This window comes from Neolamprologus multifasciatus, chromosome 18, assembly GCF_963576455.1.
Source record: "Neolamprologus multifasciatus chromosome 18, fNeoMul1.2, whole genome shotgun sequence".
Taxonomy (NCBI): Eukaryota; Metazoa; Chordata; class Actinopteri; order Cichliformes; family Cichlidae; genus Neolamprologus; species Neolamprologus multifasciatus.
In genome coordinates this window covers 13,920,016-13,940,723 of record NC_140456.1, presented here as the reverse complement: position 1 = coordinate 13,940,723, position 20,708 = coordinate 13,920,016, and the positions used below count along the sequence as shown (strand labels likewise).

Below are 20,708 nucleotides of genomic sequence, written 5' to 3'. Positions count from 1 at the left end.
TGTGAATATTATTGCCTGTTTTTTCAAACTGAATAGGTCTTACTTGCTTGTTTTATTAAGCATGAATCACGATGATATGAATACAACTTGTGTCAACTTATTGTCATGAATCACAGACAGAAGGTAGACAGGTTAAACAGAACAAAACTTTAATTCAGCAGGTTGAGCAAGTCCACAGCAAACAACAAAGCTACAAAAGCATACAAAAATCCCAAATGTTACAATGTTAGAATTTACAAGTTGATGCAGAAACTCAGAAAAATGCTCAATACCATTTTTGACAGCTGTAGCCACTACCGTGGGACAGACTGTTAATCTGCCCAGGTTGTACCTTGCCTCTAGACCACCCCCAACCCTAAACTGGATAAGCAAGTGTGAATGGTTGGATGGATAGCCACTACCTGTTGAATAGAGTAAATTAAATCACTTAATTGTTTTTGGTGTTTTGGAGACTTTTTAATGCACTTATCAAAAAAAAATAGTTTAATTGTACAAACAGCACATCCAAGATTTCTGTGCTCCAGTTAGGGTAAGTAAATCTTTTATATTTGTTTGCTAGATAATACTAATTAGTAAATATTGCAATAAATTAGCATGTAGATGCCTCCATGCAGTCAATAAATGCAGCTTTTGAGATCTTACTGTCTTGTCTTAGGCATGAGAAGCACATGGCTGGCATTTTTTTTGGATTTTTGCTTTTTGTTGACATAGTTGACAGAGTATAAATGTAACTCAAACTTTAAAGTGTTTAAAAATTTGAAAATTTAAAGTCCAAATTAAATGACTAAAACTTTTATCATCAATTTTAATTAAATAAGCAAGTCATTAATAGATCTGAGTTACTCTTGGATAGGGATGGGTATCGTTTAGGTTTTATCTGATACCGGTGCCAAACCGGTACTTTTGAAACGGTGCCGGTGCTTAAACGGTGCTCGAACCGGTGCTCGAACCGGTGCTTAAAGAATGGAGAACACAAAATTGGTCCAAAAACCTCTCATGTTCAGCTGTTTTTTTTTGTAAAAAGATAACAATGTTAGCCTTTTCTGCAGCTATAGGGCATATATGGTATCACTCTTGGCTGGAAGCAGTGCTTAAACAATGGAAAAAACAAAAACTTTGTCCAAAAACTTCTCATGTTTAACTGTTTCCCACTTTTTATTTGGTCATTTTAGCCTTTTTGGCCAGGGTGAAGGGAGCATCTGCCATCAAACAAGAAGACAGCCGCATGTAGCTATGATGATGTTTGCTAGTTGACCTTAGATACATTAATGTAATAACGTGGTTAGCCTACTCTACGTAAATTATACACGAACAACATTAAGCTACTCACGCAGAGAAGAACAGCTGCTGCTGCCATCATCATCCTCATCATTTCTGCTACACTGGCAGGGCTAGGGGCCAGGACTCTACTCTTCAGCTTTTTGGGGGATGTTGCTAACTCTTCGTCCGATAACAGGCACCACACCTGCAGTAGATGCGCTCGGTGTGAGGTCTCGCAGCAAGCTATCAAATACGGCGCATTTTTCGGCTTTTAAAAAAAACGCTATGCGTCGCCAGGTGTTTCATCGGATTTCAGGTGTTACCTCCTTTCCACAGTATCACCTTAAAGCACTTGTTGCAGCTGCTGAGTTTGCATCTTTTGCTGTGAAGTACAGCAAGACTTTTGACCGCTTCGCCTTGGGCATTTTTAACCTGTAGCTCTGCTCTAAAAGAACGTACGTACCTGGACCCGCCTACTATCCCCGGAAACGTAAAATGATTGGCTAGAATTCAAAGTGTATCACATCTCAGGAAAAAAAAGCACCGAAATGTGCGCTGCTTTTCGGTCTGGTTACTACCGTTTATGTCAGAACCGGTGCCATCATGGCACCGGATACCGGTACCCATCCCTACTCTTGGAATAAGCCATTAACTCACTTTCCAGCTAGACCCAGAAACACAAAGGTGTTTCGTGGCCCAGGTATGACTTTTTGTCGTATTCTGACGTCTTAGCAATGGCTTTCTTGCTGCAACTCGTCCTGTCAAACCTGCAGCTCTTCACAGTTGAAACTGAGATTTGCTTACTACGACCACTATTAACCTGTGCTTGAAGTTGTTGTCCTGTGAGCCAGTGCCACCTATCACGTGAGCTGTTAACTCTCAGAATCTTGTCCTCTGATTCAGTTGTGGCTTTGGGTGTGCCAGACCTCTTCCTGTCAGAGTTCGCCCCAGTTTCTGAGTGCCTTTTGTGAAGGAAACTGTACTCACTAGCATTTTGACTTTTTTTGCAATTTTTCTGAAGGAAAATTTACATTTTTATGTGTTATGATGGTCTGTCTCTCTTCCATTGTTAATTGCCTTTTTCTTGCCATTTTTTAGCAACACACTACTTTCTGCAGTACAATACTGTTCAACTGATGCTCAGTTGGTAGGTACCACAGTGTATTGCAACACTGAGACAGGAAGGGTTGTAAGTAATGCAGAAAAGTTGGAACACCTGTAGGAATTAGTAGCACCAGCTTTCAAGGCTGGGTCAACCTCCATTGCTGCAGAACAGCTTTAAATTGTTGACTCATTTTGTCTTCGTTGAAAATTCTGAAATGTTTATTATTTTTCAGTTTTGGTTAATCTTACCTTTTTTTCTAACCTTTGGCAGTTCATTACTTGCCTTTGTACCATTTCAAGCTATATATTGGACTTGAACAAATTTAATTGCAATAAAGAACTTGAAAAATTGGGGTATTCTTTAGCCGGTAGTGTATATAGTCTGAATATTTAAGAACTGGTGATCCACTGGAATTTTCCACACAACCATCTCTAGGATTTATAGAGAATGGTCTGAAAAAGAGAAAATATCCAGTGAGCTGCAGTTCTGTGGATGATAATGCCTCATTGATGTAAGAGGTCAGTGGAGAATGATGATACTACTACAAGTTGACAGGAAGGCAAGAGTAACTCAAATAATTTCTGAATGTATAACATGTAAAGCCTTGAAGCAGATGGACTACAGCGGCCTGTCAGCTTGCACAATTGAAGAAAAATGTTGCCTGGTCTGGTGAGTCTGAGCTCTTGTTGTGAAATTTGGATGGTATGGTTAGAATCTGATTTCAGCAACATGAAACCATGGATCCTTCCTGATTTGTCTTGATATTTCAGGTTGCTGCATGCATATATGATTGTTGACTAGGACATGCATTAAACTCCATTTACCCTACCTTTTATCCTAACCATAACTGAAATAACAAAAGCCAGCATTTATGTAACCTACATTCACAGAATATGATAATATGAGATGATTCTCACCTTTTATTTTCCAATAAGCCATTATTTGCTACTTGCTGCCACCTCAGCTCAAATTTTTATAACATACTAGGAAATCACATGGGCCATGCAAATGAGCCCAAAATATTTAAATTACATACTGATTAAATCTCCAGTATTCTCTTCTGCTGCATTCTCTACCAGTATACTGGTGTCAGCTTGCTCATGCTGTGACACCTTACTGCTGAAGAAGAGCGGGTTATCGAAGGTGTTAGGGGCGGGTAACTGATGACCAAATTTCTTGAAGAAGAAGACAGCAGTGACTGCCACCACTGCAATCCCAGTAATGACTAACACAACTGCAGTGGTTATATAGACACGCTGATGATGAGGTAATCCAGTTTCTGTACGGAGTGAAAAAGTAGATGGTAATCAGCTAAAAAACATTTGTAACAATTTTACATAAAATAAATAGATAAAAGAGGTGTTACTTACGGGCTGGTGGTGATGGCGTTGGTAGTAATACTGCAAAAGAAAAAGAAGAACAAATAAGATACTTTATTAAAAAAAAGTAGCTCTACTTCATTTCAAAGTAAAAATAAATTGTTCAAGATTCTTGTGGAGTAAACAGGCATTTATAAATGGATCTAATTTTGACTGTGCACTCAAGATTCTGACCCACAAGAGGTATTTCTTTCAGCTTTTGGATTCATATGACTGTGTTATGTATGTAGTCAAAGTCTTACAACTGATTCAAATCAGCATTATTAAAAGGAAAAAAAGAAAAACAGTGCAATAAATAAAGATTACTTTACCTTTTGGTGTCTTGCAGATGTAAGGTCTATAATCCCATATTTCGATATCCTTCCATGTCCCATCTGATGTACTAATCTCCCCTGTGCGCAATCCAAAACTCATATTAACAGGTTGACCTTCAGCCCAGTTAGTGTAACCCATGGCTGTTCTGTCCACCCAGAGCCATTCCTCTGCAGGCAAATAGACAAAAAAAGAGATGTAAAAATGTATTTTTTTCCCCAAAATAATATTTTTAAAGAACATAGCAAAAATAATAAATCACCTTTGTATTGTTTTTTAAACAGGCCAATCCAGAAAGATGTGTAGCCATCTTGAAAAGTTCTCAGGTTAATTTCTAGAAATTTTTGCTCAGAGGAATCTTCAATGCTGGCAAGCATTCCACCTTAACAAAACAAATCAGTTGTTAATGAAAACTACAGCAATTTATCGCATAAAAGTATCTTTCACATAGGTTGCCTACCATGTGCTACACAGGTGGTGGATGCTTCGCTCCAGTGTGTTTGCTCTGTAATAAAAATATAACAATAACCCCTGAATGGTACCCAGATATAGTTCTTGTTTTCTATTGTTGCCTCTGGGTCTTGAGGGCAAACTCCTGGAAAAATGGTCGACTCTGTTGGCAGCACATCTGTGAATGAGGTAATGTCAGTAGGATCAATTAATTACATTCTTTTAAAACTTTGTTGTCAAAACAGTATCTTTCAAACTGTGTGTGTGTTTGGTCGTACCTGTAGACTTCATGCAAACACTCATTAGTGTCTCATTACAGTGAGCGGTTTTCCATTTTCCATCCACATCCATGTATACACAACTTCTGTCCTTTCTTGGTTCATTTGTACCCCATCGACTGAATATTAAATGCCATCCATCAACATATCTGAAAGAACCATTGATCTGAAAGCAAAGATTAATGAGACAGCAGTTACAGATATTTTCTGATTTTCAGGAATATCTGCCTTAGTAAGCTTAACTGCATGGAGGGTAAAACAGACAATAAAAAGAGATTTCTTTCTGTTAAAACAGTTGAATTAAACTAGCATGGTGATCTATACTGCTTAAAAAATCCTACAGAGGTTGCATAGGTAGTCCAGCACATCAATATGTGCCATTTCCAGAAGGTTTGCTGTGTCTCCCAGCTCAGTCTCAAGAGCACGGAGGAGAGTCCAAAGAGACATGCAGTTACTCTAAGAGAGCTTGACAGCTCTACATTTTTTTAAACAGGTTTTTTCAGAAAGATGCAGTGTTTGGACACTTAAGAAAAACTTTTTTTGTCTTCACCTTGGTTGTCTTGATTATTATTGGTACCTTCCTTAAATGTAGTCAAGTTAGCCAGTGCTTTATAACAGTCAGCCATTTCCAACCATGATTGAGAGTACAGAATGTAAACACACAGTAACTTCAAATGTGTTTGCCTAATGCTGGAAGATTTATTGTCAAAAGGAACGGCTAGATTTAGCTGACATTAGGTAACAGGTTAATACTGGTCACTATTACATTAACGGACTATTATTGCGGCCAATAAACTGAAAACCATCCCACTGGTGTGGTGCATTTCTAGCTAGAAGGGAATCACAACATCAGCTAGCTCTAGACTTTTAATAAGAAATGACAGCTGAGGCTGGCTCCATCCTCCAACATCCTTATATTGGATAATAAGAAGAGGATGGATGACAATCTCAGTTCAAATTTATCATGCAAAAATTGTGCTGGATAAATAACTGAATGAGTGGATAAATAACTGGACCAGTATATTTATCCATCAATGACAATTTCATTCTCATAATCACAGATTATTTAGTTAGATAAAATCTGTGTTGGAACAATTTATTGTACGCATAGGTAAGTTTTAGAATTTTTACCAGAGTCAGTTTCAAACTGGTTGACCTATTATTGAGCTATGTACTTTTTATAGGTTTTTAAAAGTTTACCTGCACTTTGTGTAATCCAAACCAAAGAGGAGCCTTGAGATTCAGCGCCATGAGCTCAACATAAGCTTGCGTCCACTCATTCCTCAGGCTAGCTAGGAGGGCATCGTCATTTTTACAGTACTCTGCAGCTTTATCCCAATTCATTTGTTGAGGAACAACCTTAATGGAGTCATTGAGTATTTTGATGTAGTTAGTAGAAATTGTTGGTTCTGGAGAATCTGGTTGAGATGTGTCTGTTGAGGATTAGAATAGAAACAATTTTATTTATTGACTTTTTTTTTACATAACAAACCCCTCTACAGTACTCTTAAACCTATTACAGCTATTGTCAATGCGGAATCATACTCTTGATCATAGATTTTATATATCACTTATAGATATAGATATTAATTATAGGACTAAAAAAGTCAAAACATATTTTTAGTTGTTTTAGAGAGTCTGATGAAGCTGCAGCTGAAGTTGGGTGGCAGCAGGCCTGGGGATAGAAATGGACTCACCAAGATTTCGATGACAGATAAATCCATTGGTGTCATTGCATGACTTTTGAATCCATTTCCCAATACCAACCAAAGGCTTGGTATTGATCACAAAACAGTTTTTCTGTGGAAACAGAGTTGGGTCAACAGAATGATGCTATGTGGTGACACAGGGAATTAACATATACTTCCACATACAATATACTGTATTATTGGTTACTGTTTAATCATCGGAGCAGATTATATTAGGAAAGCTTTCTTTCTTATTTTATTTAAACATGCAAACATTTGAGTGCCCTTGCATAATATATAGCTATATAAATAACAGATAAATAATTAAATAGTAGTTCTGTCACTGTAGAACTTGTAAAATACAACAAGAACTGTAAAATGTCATGCCATAAAGTGTCACTGCACTTTACAAATAAGTTTTAAAAACTACTTACCGTTTGATCGTACCAATACCAACGCTGCAATGTAAACACAGAGATTTTAAATATTTATACAAGAATATACAGTTATAGATTATTTCTAAGTATCTGACCCTTCACAATAGGTAATTATATTCTGTATCTACATGGTCCAAGTACACTGCTCAAAGTTAAAGAAACACTTTTTAAACAAAGTATAGCATCGAGTCAGTTAAAGTTCTGGGATACTGATCATTTAATAAGCAGAGAAGGCTGTTAATTGGTTTCAGCTGATTTGCTGTTAATAACATTATCAACAGGTGCACTAGTGAGGCAACAGTGAGACACCCTCCAAAACGGGAATGGTTTACCCTCACATTTTTTCCCTGCTCATCTTTCTCTTTGTTTTTTCACTAGTTTTGTCATTGACTAGAGTTAGTGTCACTACTGGTAGCATGAGGCCATACCTGGACCCTACAGAGGTTGCACATATAGTTATGGTTGTTAGCTTTTAATGAGTATAATGTTTTCTCAGAAAGAGAAACACAATAATTTATTATTATAATTCATTCATTTAATTATTCATTAGTTAATGTCTATATTTAGATTACCTCACGTACATTATTACCAAAATTGGTATATGACTTTGGTTGTCCATCAGTCCAGTAAGTTTTCCACTGTGACTGAAATAAACCAATCCACAAGTCTGTAGTAGGTGCATCAGCCATTTGAGACAGTAGAAACACTGAAAATGTAGACAAAGATTTATGGTTGAGATACAGTGGCTTGCAAAAGTATTCGGCCCCCTTGAACCTTTCCACATTTTGTCACATTACAGCCACAAACATGAATCAATTTTTATTAGAATTTCATGTGAAAGACCAATACAAAGTGGTGTACACGTGAGAAGTGGAATGAAAATCATACATGATTCCAAACATTTTTTACAAATAAATAACTGCAAAGTGGAGCATGTGTAATTATTCAGCCCCCTTTGGTCTGAGTGCAGTCAGTTGTCCATAGACATTGCCTGATGAGTACTAATGACTAAATAGAGTGCACCTGTGTGTAATCTAATGTCAGTACAAATACAGCTGCTCTGTGACGGCCTCAGAGGTTGTCTAAGAGAAAATTGGGAGCAACAACACCATGAAGTCCAAAGAACACACCAGACAGGTCAGGGATAAAGTTATTGAGAAATTTAAAGCAGGCTTAGACTACAAAAAGATTTCCCAAGCCTTGAACATCCCACAGAGCACTGTTCAAGTGAACATTCAGAAATGGAAGGAGTATGGCACAACTGTAAACCTACCAAGACAAGGCCGTCCACCTAAACTCGCAGGCCGAACAAGGAGAGCACTGATCAGAAATCCAGCCAATAGGCCCATGGTGACTCTGGACGAGCTGCAGAGATCTACAGCTCAGGTGGGGGAATCTGTCCATAAGACAACTATTAGTCGTGCACTGCACAAAGTTGGCTTTTATGGAAGAGTGGCAAGAAGAAAGCTATTGTTAACAGAAAACCATAAGAAGTCCCGTTTGCAGTTTGACACAAGCCATGTGGGGGACACAGCAAACAGGTGGAAGAAGGTGCTCTGGTCAGATGAGACCAAAATGGAACACGCTATGTGTGGCAGAAAAATAACACTGCACATCACTCTGAACACACCATCCCCACTGTCAAATATGGTGGTGGCAGCATCATGCTCTGGGGGTGCTTCTCTTCAGCAGGGACAGGGAAGCTGGTCGGAGTTGATGGGAAGATGGATGGAGCCAAATACAGGGCAATCTTGGAAGAAAACCTCTTGGAGTCTGCAAAAGACTTGAGACTGGGGCGGAGGTTCACCTTCCCGCAGGACAACGACCCTAAACATAAAGCCAGGGCAACAATGGAATGGTTTAAAAAAAAAAAAAAAAAAAAAAAAACCCAAAACATATCCATGTGTTAGAATGGCCCAGTCAAAGTCCAGATCTAAATCCAATCGAGAATCTGTGGCAAGATTTGAAAACTGCTGTTCACAAACGCTGTCCATCTAATCTGACTGAGCTGCAGCTGTTTTGCAAAGAAGAATGGGCAAGAATTTCAGTCTCTAGATGTGCAAAGCTGGTAGAGACATACCCTAAAAGACTGGCAGCTGTAATTGCAGCAAAAGGTGGTTCTACAAAGTATTGACTCAGGGGGCTGAATAATTACGCACACCACACTTTTCAGTTATTTATTTGTAAAAAATGTTTGGAATCATGTATGATTTTCGTTCCACTTCTCACGTGTGCACCACTTTGTATTGGTCTTTCACGTGGAATTCCAACAAAATTGATTCATGTTTGTATTTTCTTGCTAAAGTGCACCGTGGTATCAGTTCTAACTTGTAGGTATGCCAGAACTGCACAACAACAGAAATTCAGTGGTAATTTTAGCTACTAAGAACAGATATCTGCAATGACAGTAAATGGACCACATAAGAGGAGAAGTTCACAAGATCTAAATACATATTTGAGTAAAATGAAAATGAAACACACCTTCCACCTGTCTTGAAGTAACAGATGCCAATTGTCCACCTTTTTGTTTGCACTTTTCCCTTGCATCTTGCCATGTTAAATTCTGATTCTTAAAAATTCTGTAACACTAAAATTGAAACATGAAAAAGATCAATATAGTGTTCCAAGCACTGACAACATATCCCTTCAACAGTAATTAACAGAAAAATTAAAAGACATGAAAAGATATCTGACCTTAGAGTTAAATTTTTTCCAGGTGGGTGGACATTCACCTTTTGGGGACACTGTGGGCACTGCAGCAGTGGTGTTTGTGGGTGTTGAGCTGCTGCGCTTACAAAAGGACATATACTCTAACCCACAGTTGGAGTCATGCCAGAATCCTGCTAGCCATTTGAGTATAGTAAATTAATCATATAATCAACTCAAATGATAGATTTAAAAAAATCAAATCTATCTTTAATCAGTTTTGATATCACACAAGCCAGCTATCCGTTCTTGTAGTTTATGTATAAGCAGAATCATGATCAGAATACATGGTTGTAGAGGTGCTCTAAAAACTCTCTATGGGCTCTTCTTGTTATGGCTATACCTATTATTTCGGTACACTCACCATTATGATGTGTCATGACAGCACAGTTTTCGTCAAAGTTCTTGAATTCAGGTTGATTTTCATCCCACCTTTGAAACACCACTTGAGAACCATCCATCCACCTTAATGTAAAAAGACACATGGTTTAAATATGTCTGTAAAAACTTATATTACCAACACAGTCACATGCTGGTTTAAGTAAAAATACTCTTTGCCTTCTTCATTTTAGTCACAGTTTTTTGGTTTTAGTTAGTAAGTTAGTAAGAAAGATAGCAAACTGGAATAGTAACTGATACATTTTACAAATATTAATTAAAAGTAAGTTAAAGATCACAAACAGAAATGTAAATTAACCACAATTTACAGTTAATATGTATTTAGGTAGTTAATAGGTAATTTTGTCTCTGTATACTAGCCATCAGATTTTATATCAAACAATCAAGATATGATTAAATGAAATTAAAACTGGTATACTCGTACATCTGGCATGCTGCCTTGCACTAAGTACTCTCTATTTTTAACGTGGTGTCACATAAATTTAAGTTTATTTTGTTGCATTTAAATTTTTTAACCAAATTCATACTCACTGAAATGTTCCATCAAGATCTACAGATAGGCCAATCCAAGAATTCTGATAACCTGTTGAAATCTGCACAAAAGCATGGATGCATAGTAAAACTGTCTGTGTGGATGTTTCGGTTTGTTCAGTTACACCTTAATTACCCATTGCCTTGGTAAATCTTTTACAAATGCCATTGCTCACCTGTTTCCATAAAAATATCCTTTCTGCTTCACTGTTGATAGATACCAGGTCACCATACCTCTGTCTGCAGAAGGTACGAGCGTCCTCCATGGCCATCACGTTTTCATTAATGTAATACTGAGCCCCATTCCATTCTAGCCACCCATCAGAGGTCGTGTTATACTCTGAGAATAGATAAGAAATGTGCATGTGTGTGGTTCTCTGGTTGAATTTAGGAAACTAGTACTATGTTATTTTTTAAGTAAAAAAATCTGCATGTTTTTGATCTTATGCTCATACTACATAGTTCACTTTCTTCACTGTAAGTTTTATACTCACACTGTATCAATCAGGTAAACAGATGTTTTGTTTTTTTGTTTTTTTAACCAATGTCCCATTATCTTACGAGACTTCAGAAGAGCAACTTTAGGTTCCTATTTATATTTTGGATTTGTTGTTGGGTTACATTAAAAAATGTATTATATGAGTTAATAATTCTACATGGCATTCTACAAGAAAAACAAAATTAATAATACTGTTTGGCCACAGATATTCGCCATGCAGTAAATCAGCATCCATTAGTTTCGTGTCAGCATAGTATGCCTTATGGCCTGGTAATCATAATAGAAAGTCAAAAGTCATGTAAAGATGCTGACCGCCAATGTGGTCAAATTCCTCAACATACCAGGGGTGACAGGGTCTGGAGCCGGCTTTGGGGTGACTCCTGTAAAGGTATAAAAACAAAATAGTGTTGAGTTACTAGTGACCACCTCCACCTTGACATTGTGAGAATACATGAGGCCGACAACAATAAATGTCTAGTTCAAAAATATGTTGCAAAAGAATTTTATAACTGTGACCATGCTTTACCTGCGTGGATCTGACAAATCCAGTTATTGTACTTCTCACAGGGCACATCACTCCAAAGCAAATTTTTATCCCCATACACGTGTTCTACTTCAACACACAATTCAGCGTTATTTTTATTGTTTGGTTCTCCATCTTTCCAGTTTTGGAAGTTTACCTTTATACAAAAACATGATAATTATTAACAGTAGTAGTATTTGTATCAGTTGTAACAGTAGCTCTAACATTATTAATGTTAATAATCATCATCTTGATCATTATCATCATTTAGGCTACATAAACCATTGTAGAGAGTTAAAAACTAAACTCACCGGGGATATATCACTCCATACATAACCTGTGTCTGGGTCAGGAGCACTAAGTCCAATCCAGTATTGATTATGCCTAAAATGGACAAATGTATGCTCCAAAGTTTAATACTTGATTTAGCACTCTCTGGAGGAATGGTGCACTAGTCTGCAAAAATATGACCATCATTGAACAATCATTGAGGATGAAATGGGGGTGGCTTCTACATCAGTAATTAATTACATTGTATATATAAAAAATACTGTATTTTTAATTTTTTTGTAATGATAAAAATCTTTACAAAATATTTTCATCTTATGTAGACCAGAAAACACTATACCAATCATTGTAGATGTAATTACGTTGTAAGACGTAATTGTATGTCCCTAGTAAATCAGCACTGCTGTGAATGCTGACTAAGTCTCCTCCAATGGCTCTGCAGTAATCTCTAGCCTCATACCAGGTCTTTCTCTTTTCTGAAGCCTCTGGAAAGATCTATAAACAAAATATAAGAAACTGAGTTGTGTGTAATATATATATACACACACACACACACACACACACATAGGGAGGGAGAGAGAGACATGCTGCACCTTATAACAGACGATTCTGGATTGCATCTTAATCCATCCATCTGTGCAGTTAGGCGTGGCAGTGGTTGGTGGAGCTGGGGTTAAAGCTGCCCCCTCTGCCAGGTGTTTGCAGATGTATTTTTCCTTATTGGTACAAGGCAACACATCCCAAAGGCCAGCAGAATGCCCAGTTGCCATAGCAACACAACCCTGCACATGACCTTGTGTTATAAAAGAAAATGTTAGCTGTCATTTGTGAAGAGACCTGCCAACTATAGTTTACATATAGATCATGAGATTGTTTCATTACCTGGCATATGAGTGTTCCAGTGAGTATATCTCGCGTAGGCATTGTTGGTCCACATAAAATATTCTCTGTTTTTCAGGTTTGAGAGACCTATCCAGAAGTGTTTCTCTGGCCTCAGCCCCACCAAGCTTACAAGGAAAGTATTATCCACCCTGGAAATATTTACACAAGTTAGATTACAGACTGCCTGCAACTTGATACATTGGTGTGAAAAAGTGATTATCCCCTTGATGATTTCCTTAATATTTTTCTCACACTTAAATGTTTCAAATCATCAAACAAATTGTAATATTTGGCAAAGACAACACAAGTGAACATAAAATACATTTTAAAATGAAGGTGTTTATTATTAAAGAGAAAAAATCCAAACCTATTGTGTGAAAAAGTGATTGCCCCCCATTAAGTAGTTGGGCCACCCTTAGCAGAAACAACTTGTCATGGCTTTGTGCAGGCAGGCAGGAAGAGAGGACCCAAAATGCAGCACTCACGGAGACAGAAGTGACTCAAAATACTCAGCTTTATTGCTGGGAAGAAACTGAATAAAAAACTACCAAACTATCCATCCATTCATCCATTCGCTTCCGCTTATCCTTTTCAGGGTCGCGGGGGGCGCTGGAGCCTATCCCAGCTGTCATAGGGCGAGAGGCGGGGTACACCCTGGACAGGTCGCCAGTCTGTCGCAGGGCCAACACACAGGGACAGACAACCATTCGCACTCACATTCACTCGCACATTCACACCTAGTGACAATTTGGATTATCCAATTAACCTATCCCCACAAACTGCATGTCTTTGGACGGTGGGAGGAAGCCGGAGTACCTGGAGGGAACCCACGCAAACACGGGGAGAACATGCAAACTCCACACCAAACTAGAAAGCTGAAATACTAGGACAGAAACCAAAACAAACAGTCATACTTCATAATAAAATGAAAAGTAAAAGAAAGCAGGACCGTGACACAACTGCAATCAAGCTTTTGCGATAACTGGCAATGAGTGTTTCACAGCTCTGTAGAGGAATTTTCACCCACTTGTCTTTGCAGAATTGGTGTAATTCAGCCACATTGGAGGGTTTTCAAGCATGAACCATCTTTTTAACATCATCCCACAGCATCTGAATCGGATTTAGGTCATGACTCAAAAGTTTTCATTTGTTTTTCTTAAACCATTAAAAGGTGGACTTTTGGTGTGTTTTAGATCAGAAATGGATTAGATTAGATTAGAAATGGCTTTGTAACCTTTTCCTTTACCAGACTGACAGATGTTAGTGAACTTATTTCTCAGGTGTTTCTTTAGATTGTGGTATGGTGTGTTGCTTTTTGAGATATTTTAGCCTGCTCCATTTTACAGACAGGTTCTATTTAAGTGATTTCTTGATTCAACAGCTCTGCCGGTAATCAGGCATGAGTGTGTTTAGTGAAACTGAACACAACTTTACAAAAAATGTGGTTAATCACAGTTAATTCGTGATTTAACGAGAGAAATCAGAAGGGGGGAAAACACTTTTTACACCACTGTATATTACCTTTTTTATGGTAAAAATTTTAGGAATCATAAAAACTTTTTTTTACCCAGTTGAAACATCAGCTAAATAAGAGTTTGAGCTCTTGCAGTCATCATTGGCTTCATGAAACGTCTTTGTCTCAATCCCTACAAAGTAGCAGTAGGATCCATGTCTTTTCCAACCCTGCATTGCAGAGAAACAACAGTTGAGGAACTATTTAAGCCTGTCGTTAAATGCTGTCTTTGTGTACATATCTTTTTGTGATAGCAAGAAGAAAGACCCCACATGCAGAATCACTCTGCATCAGTGTGACTACTTCAAAGTCAAAGTAAACTTTATTTTCATCTCTGCTATATACAGAACAGTATATAGCGAGACGAGACGACTCCAGTTACATTCAGTGCAAAACACAAAAATAAATATAAGAAGAGTAAGAAAATAAATATACACTTTAAGACTCTGGTAAAATTTAAAATGTACAATTTAAAGTTTGATAATACTTTGTATTATCCTGAGATAGCTTACTCCACTCACTCCAAGTTTTGTCCTAAAAGTCCAATGACTAAATAAGGTGCTAATTTAATCAAGAGAATCTGCCTGCTTTTTTTTCTTAATTGTTTTTCCTATAAACAACATCCAAATACAATTTATTTGATTAGATATCATATCCCACGTGTATGCTGGTTTCCCAGCTATTTCTTGGACCATAGTCACAAAAGTAGCTTTAGACATTGTACCATTTGAAATATACAACAGCCTTTACAAAACAGAAACAGATAACAGAATGTGTGCATTCAGACCAACCAGATGCAGACATTCTTTGGAAAATATATGAAAGGTTCACATACAGTTTTGCAGCCTGCGTTCAGCTCCACTTCATCTCCAGAGGGTTCAGAGTCACTTGTCTTCATGCAGATAAAGCCATGTTTCTCATCACACACACGGTCAGCCCAGTTTCCATTCTGCAAGAATGAAAAGAACAAAATATATGTGGAAACTGAAATTAACAAGAGATAGACAGGCTATGGTGCATATCATAAAACAAAAGCCTCATACTCTTTGATATGACTGGGTTTTTTCTTTTATTTTTTTATTGTATTTCTTTTGTTTGTTTCAAAAATCATGTGAATGCGATAACTCAAAGAGGAAGTAACGTAGGACTTTCAAATTCATACCATAGGTTCATCTACTAGCTGCCAGAGAGTGCTAAATCATCTTTTTGCTCTGAAACTGATTTAAATTGCCTTCCTAACAATCATACAACAAGTTCCCGCAGAACGTTTCCTTTTTTATGTTTATGATGTTGAAACAATACATTTCTCACACTGTTAGAATATAGTGGAAATATGTGCTTATATACATATGTGCATCGAAGAGACTTAAAGACAGGCCCCAGACTAAACGTGTGTAGCAAAGGTTTTGAAATTTACTTCGGCTAATATGTGTATACTGTATGTTGTGAAGTAAGGTGTGATACATAGCTGCATAGGTTTAGAGACAGTGTTCTTTAACAGAACTGCATAGTTTTACAGAAAAACGCTGGTGTGTCATAATCATCAATAATCACTCCCACATTGTGCACCTTACCTCCCCTCTGATAAGAACACAGTCTTCTTGTTCAGAGGTGACAGCTGGTTCCCGAGAGTCCCAGCTAGTGTAACTCACAGGAGAATCATCACTCCAGACAAACAGCCTCTCTCTGTTCCTATCATTTAGTCCAATCCAGAGTTCATCAGTGGATGCTGCAGACAGAAAATAACATTAATTGTTGTATAATCTTCTTGATAAATTCTGCTCATTTGCTACTTTTTAGTTGTTACTTTTACATCTAAATTTTAAACTGTTGGTAATTGTTGTCTGCCAGAATTGCTGGAAACTTTATCATATGTGAGATGTGCAGTGATACAGGGATCAGAAAACAACAGGAAGTGACTAAATGCTTATGAAGAGATATATATAAAGACCTGCCAAATTATTAGTCGATTCCAAAAACTAACAACTGACAAATGGTCATTATTATAAAGAGGAAGTCTGCCTGTTGGCTGAGAAATGACTATTACCTGTTGTCAGAGAACTGGATTTTCTTAAGTTGGAGGAGAGTTGTACATTGAAACTACAGCAGTAGACCCCTTTCCTAGGAAAAATTGCTCACATTCTTATGAAGTGTGTAGCTATAAGATGTTCATTAATATCTGGGTTCGGTGTGTCTTTAACTTTTGAGTGTGATGTTCAACCCAACTTAGACATTTGCAAAATTAAGGAGAGGCAACGTCTTATGACTTAAACACAAGCTGAAAACTTCCTGGAACTTTAGCAATAACTTATGTTGGTGTTGTTTCTGGATCAACATAATAATATTGGTCCAGGACTGAAATTGCAACTGACCAATCACATTGTTATGATGTCATATCTTTTCAACTTGGAAAAGAAAAGGGAACGATTAGGATTAGAGTTGGGAATCAGTATGTGATCGTGGTTTGGGTAATGGGGTTAGGATTAGAGTTTTGCTGTGTTGGTGTGATGGTGTTTCCACATCGCAACACTATGACATCACTGCAATGTTATTGATAACAAGCAATGTTGAACCTGCACAAACATTATTTTGGTTGATCCAGAAACATACCAACATATTCATATTAGATCGTGCCTCAAAAATATTACATTTTGAAAAGGCAGACGTGTGGGGAAATTACCAACAAGATGGATATGAAGTCTTGTGTGAAGATTATTTTGAAGGAATACAAATTGGGCTCAAAAGTTTTTATTGCCATACCATATCCAAGTTGAGAGATGATGAAGCTTTGGTCCTCCACATTACGAATGCTTACTAGGTCTCCTCCTTCTTTACGGCAAGCTTTCTGAGCATCAGACCATTTTTTTGTTTCATTACGATAAAGGTAAAAGCAGTGGCCATTGTAGAGGATCCAGGGTGCTGTACAAAATCCGCTCTCGGCAGCTATGAACCATAAGAAGAACAAAAGAAGAAGATCAAAGAAACAGAGTTGGTAAAATCATCAAGTTTTTTAAAGAGAAGAGAGAACGGATTTTTTTTATACCTTCAGTAGGTGCAGGTAAAGGTCCTTCACTGTAGCAGATGTATCCCAGTTTCTTGTTACATTGTGAACTTTGCCAAGAGTACTGAACAGCACCATCAATAATTCCACACTTATATCCTGGATTAGAAACTGGATGTCCTACAGTACAGTGATCGTAAATGATACTTGTCACTTATGAGATGAGACTCGGCAACTTTCCATTCACATGATTCTCAAGATATTTAGAAGCATGGTGTGTATTGTGTATAAGCATTTTAGTTTTAGTGGAAATGAAGCAAAGGCCTACGATTTCTACCCAAGAGTGACAAGGCTATGTGATACACAACGCCACCACCATAATTTAGCAGTGGTTGAAATTGCTGACCAGTAACAGGTTACAGTGTGGCTAGCGCACCAATGTGGAAGAAATTTATAAGAAATAGGGAAAAAATTTATTTAATTGCTAACAGATAACATTTCTTATATTAATAAAACCGATGGCAAACATGATCAAGATGAATTGATGAGATAATTTAACATTAGTAAGATAAAATATCATCAGAATGGTAACACAAGCTCCTGAAACTTGAAAGAAAACTTACCTGAATCCCAATTCAGATATGCATAAGGATTCCCATTAGACCACTTCCACACATAATCTAAATTCTGGAAGATCAGTCCAACCCAAAGCTTGTAATCCTGTCCCCAATTTGCCCCTAATAGTGCTGTCAGTAGAGTTTAACAGAGAAAAGAGACAGAGAAAACAAAAAGTTACCAAGTGTAATACTCAAACCATAATCATCAGCTGGAGCAGTGTCTACAGTCTACAGACCACATATTACATTATCATTTGTTTCATGGTTTTGCAAAATAAACTGTTTATGGCAATATTTTTTCATCCTTTTGATGGTCACTGTAGTGGCTATATCAGTTTCTTAAAGTTCTCTCTTTCTCTTATATTTAAAATAACTACACTACGGATGGACAAGCAACTGTTTTTACGCGTTGTGGTTAGCAACAACGACAGTAAACCCAGCATGCCAGAATATGCATAATATGCATATTTTTAGGTGCTAAAAAATAAACCTTAGACTCAAACGTTAGAACAGGCTTTTCCCAGCAGCACGCCATGTAATAAATACTCACAAAGAAAATGGTGGCCGTTACAACTTATGTCTAAACCCTAACACTTGACTCCAGGTACACGACGCCCAGCTGAAAACACTTCCAGCAAGTTGAGTGTCCCGAGATTCACAGAATTTACATAAAATGTAAAATTTTTGTAATATATATATATATATATATATATATATATATATATATATATATATTTCGTTGTTGTGACGATAAATGTCTTAAATCGGAACATGAAATTTTGGTCACATCGCATAGCCCTACCACAGTAACTTTAATGTTTCAAGTTTTAGCTATTTGTCAAACCTCAGCATAAATGAAATGTTTTGTTTTCAATATATTCAGTGTAGTGTGGAGATTTGTCTCCTTACCTGAAATATAAGCCTGCTCGTAAGGATTGCTGATACTGAGCAGGGAGGCACTCTGCTGTTTGCAGCTGGCGTCAGCCTGATCCCATGTAAGCGCTGACTGTGTGTTCAGCTGATAAGATGCTCCTTTTGTAGGGCCTTTGTTCCAAGTTTCTTTGGCTATGACACAAAAACAGTCAAAGTATTATAGTATTGCACTGAACTTGTACCTCAAGATGCCGTTCCTCAATATTTAAATTTGGATGTCCAGGTTCTGCTTATTACTCTGAAAACCTGTATTAGAATTGTTGTGTACTTACAGTTAGTTGGGCAGTAACCCCAGAATTGACCATGATCATATTTTGTTTCAACCGCACACCATTTACGGTTCCCTGGAGAGTCAATTGCAGTGCACTCCGAATACCAATTGCTTTCGTAATAGAAAGGAAACATGCACGGCCTCCCAGCTCCATTTCCTTCAATGGTGTAAAGTTCTGAAGGACCAAAATAAGGAAAACATATAAGAAAAGAACAAAGAATAGCTTGAATAGTTTAAGCAACTATAAATGTAATTGTTGAACATCTTGTAATCATTTGACACACTATCTTTGCATTACAACTATTTTGGAACTAAATATGAATATCTACAAATTTATTATGCCACTAATATTATTTCCATAAAAGTTATCATGAATTACTTTACAATGTTTTTTTTATTTATTTCACTTACCTGTATATGTTCTTGTGCAAGCACCGCTGGAAGTCCCAGAGATTGTAAGGTGGCTACTGGGTCCGACTTTATTTGAGAGCACGGCTGTGTTATCGGCAGTGAGGTCAATGTAAAGTTCTTGGCCTTTGAGAACGATCACAGTTTCATTCTTGCATTCCCACTTTTGGAGCTCACTGGTTTCATCACAATCATACAGGTTTACTTCACTGCCCACAGTTTTTCCCTGAACACCGAGGCACTTATTCTTATTCTGAACCAAAAGTCGATCCCCAGATGTCCAGCGAATGTCATTGCAGTGGTTATTTAATTTTACCAAACAAAAACCAGTGGCCCTGTTAATTAGTTGAAATTGGGAATCTGTAGAGACAAAATATTGAAAAACAGTACTGTTGGAGATGTAAAAAATAAAGAATAGGTTATAGAGGATTATAGAGAAATAGAGGACATAACAATCTTACATATAGTACAGACAGGCAGGACGCATGATACTCTGTAAAAGCCTTAGCAAAAAATACAAGAAATAGTTGATTACTGTACCATCTGAAGCCAAACAGAGAAATGTTTGGATGAGAAGCACAAAAGCTGTAGAAGTTATCCTCATTGTTAGTATTCCCATTCCTGTGTCTTATATTTTTATATGAGCTAGTTGCACAGGAGCAAAAAACAGGGTGTGAATGATTGTCAACCATGACTTTTTATATCATCCTGTCTTGCCTCATCATGATGAGTGATGTTTCACAAGAAAAAGGGAGGGAAAGTTACTGTGAATTTTGCTAAGGACAACTGAGCAAACAGTGTAGATAAATAACCTTGAAACTCTTTGGTTGAAATAGTAAAAGTCAAATATTAATTAAAGTTAAAACTTCACTTTATAGATACATGTAAGTGAACTCTGTAACTATGATAGATACAAACTCAAAAACTCAACATAAATTTGTGGTGTACAGTATTTTCCCTAAAAAAACACTAACAATAAAAATACAGAATAGTTTGTCATGTAGTTATCTGGGTAGATATCGAAATGAAGCTAGGATAGGTTTTTTTATCATCTGAGTGATTCATCAGTTGTGTTAGAAAGATACAAGGACTCAGATTGTGATTTAAGTGTTGCAGAGTTGCGACAGTTGTGGCCAGAGTTGTGTCTTCAGCCAGTAGTTTGACTCTGAGGGAAAAAATAAATCTTGTGTACCCCATTGCAGTGTGAGTGTGGTGGTCCCTTACTGGT

General features: G+C 37.3%; 1 protein-coding gene across 3 annotated transcripts; it reads right to left on the bottom strand.

Moving 5' to 3' along the window:
- Positions 1 to 2,113: 2,113 nt before the first annotated feature.
- On the bottom strand, positions 2,114 to 20,174 carry LOC146497522 (macrophage mannose receptor 1-like). 3 transcript variants are annotated; one of them, XM_085141850.1, is made up of 31 exons: positions 20,021 to 20,174; positions 19,484 to 19,840; positions 19,074 to 19,247; positions 18,778 to 18,933; positions 17,875 to 17,997; positions 17,294 to 17,431; positions 17,011 to 17,193; positions 15,825 to 15,979; positions 15,086 to 15,199; positions 14,305 to 14,420; positions 12,738 to 12,886; positions 12,449 to 12,648; positions 12,196 to 12,350; positions 11,879 to 11,951; positions 11,571 to 11,724; positions 11,386 to 11,424; positions 10,722 to 10,885; positions 10,546 to 10,607; positions 9,980 to 10,080; positions 9,604 to 9,752; positions 9,391 to 9,496; positions 7,482 to 7,615; positions 6,907 to 6,930; positions 6,482 to 6,584; positions 5,985 to 6,217; positions 4,785 to 4,950; positions 4,517 to 4,684; positions 4,319 to 4,438; positions 4,056 to 4,226; positions 3,736 to 3,765; positions 2,114 to 3,644 (listed from the first exon to the last, which is right to left on the bottom strand). In XM_085141850.1, exons 1-31 carry the CDS (start codon positions 20,097 to 20,099, stop codon positions 3,394 to 3,396), a joined length of 4,347 nt encoding a protein of 1,448 aa, XP_084997976.1. In that variant the 5' UTR covers positions 20,100 to 20,174; the 3' UTR covers positions 2,114 to 3,393. The 3 variants fall into 3 exon arrangements, with proteins under 3 accessions (XP_084997976.1, XP_084997978.1, XP_084997977.1); XM_085141852.1 differs by having other exon boundaries at positions 7,491 to 7,615; positions 20,021 to 20,173; XM_085141851.1 differs by having other exon boundaries at positions 9,604 to 9,749; positions 20,021 to 20,173.
- Between the last annotated feature and the right edge of the window lie 534 nt (positions 20,175 to 20,708).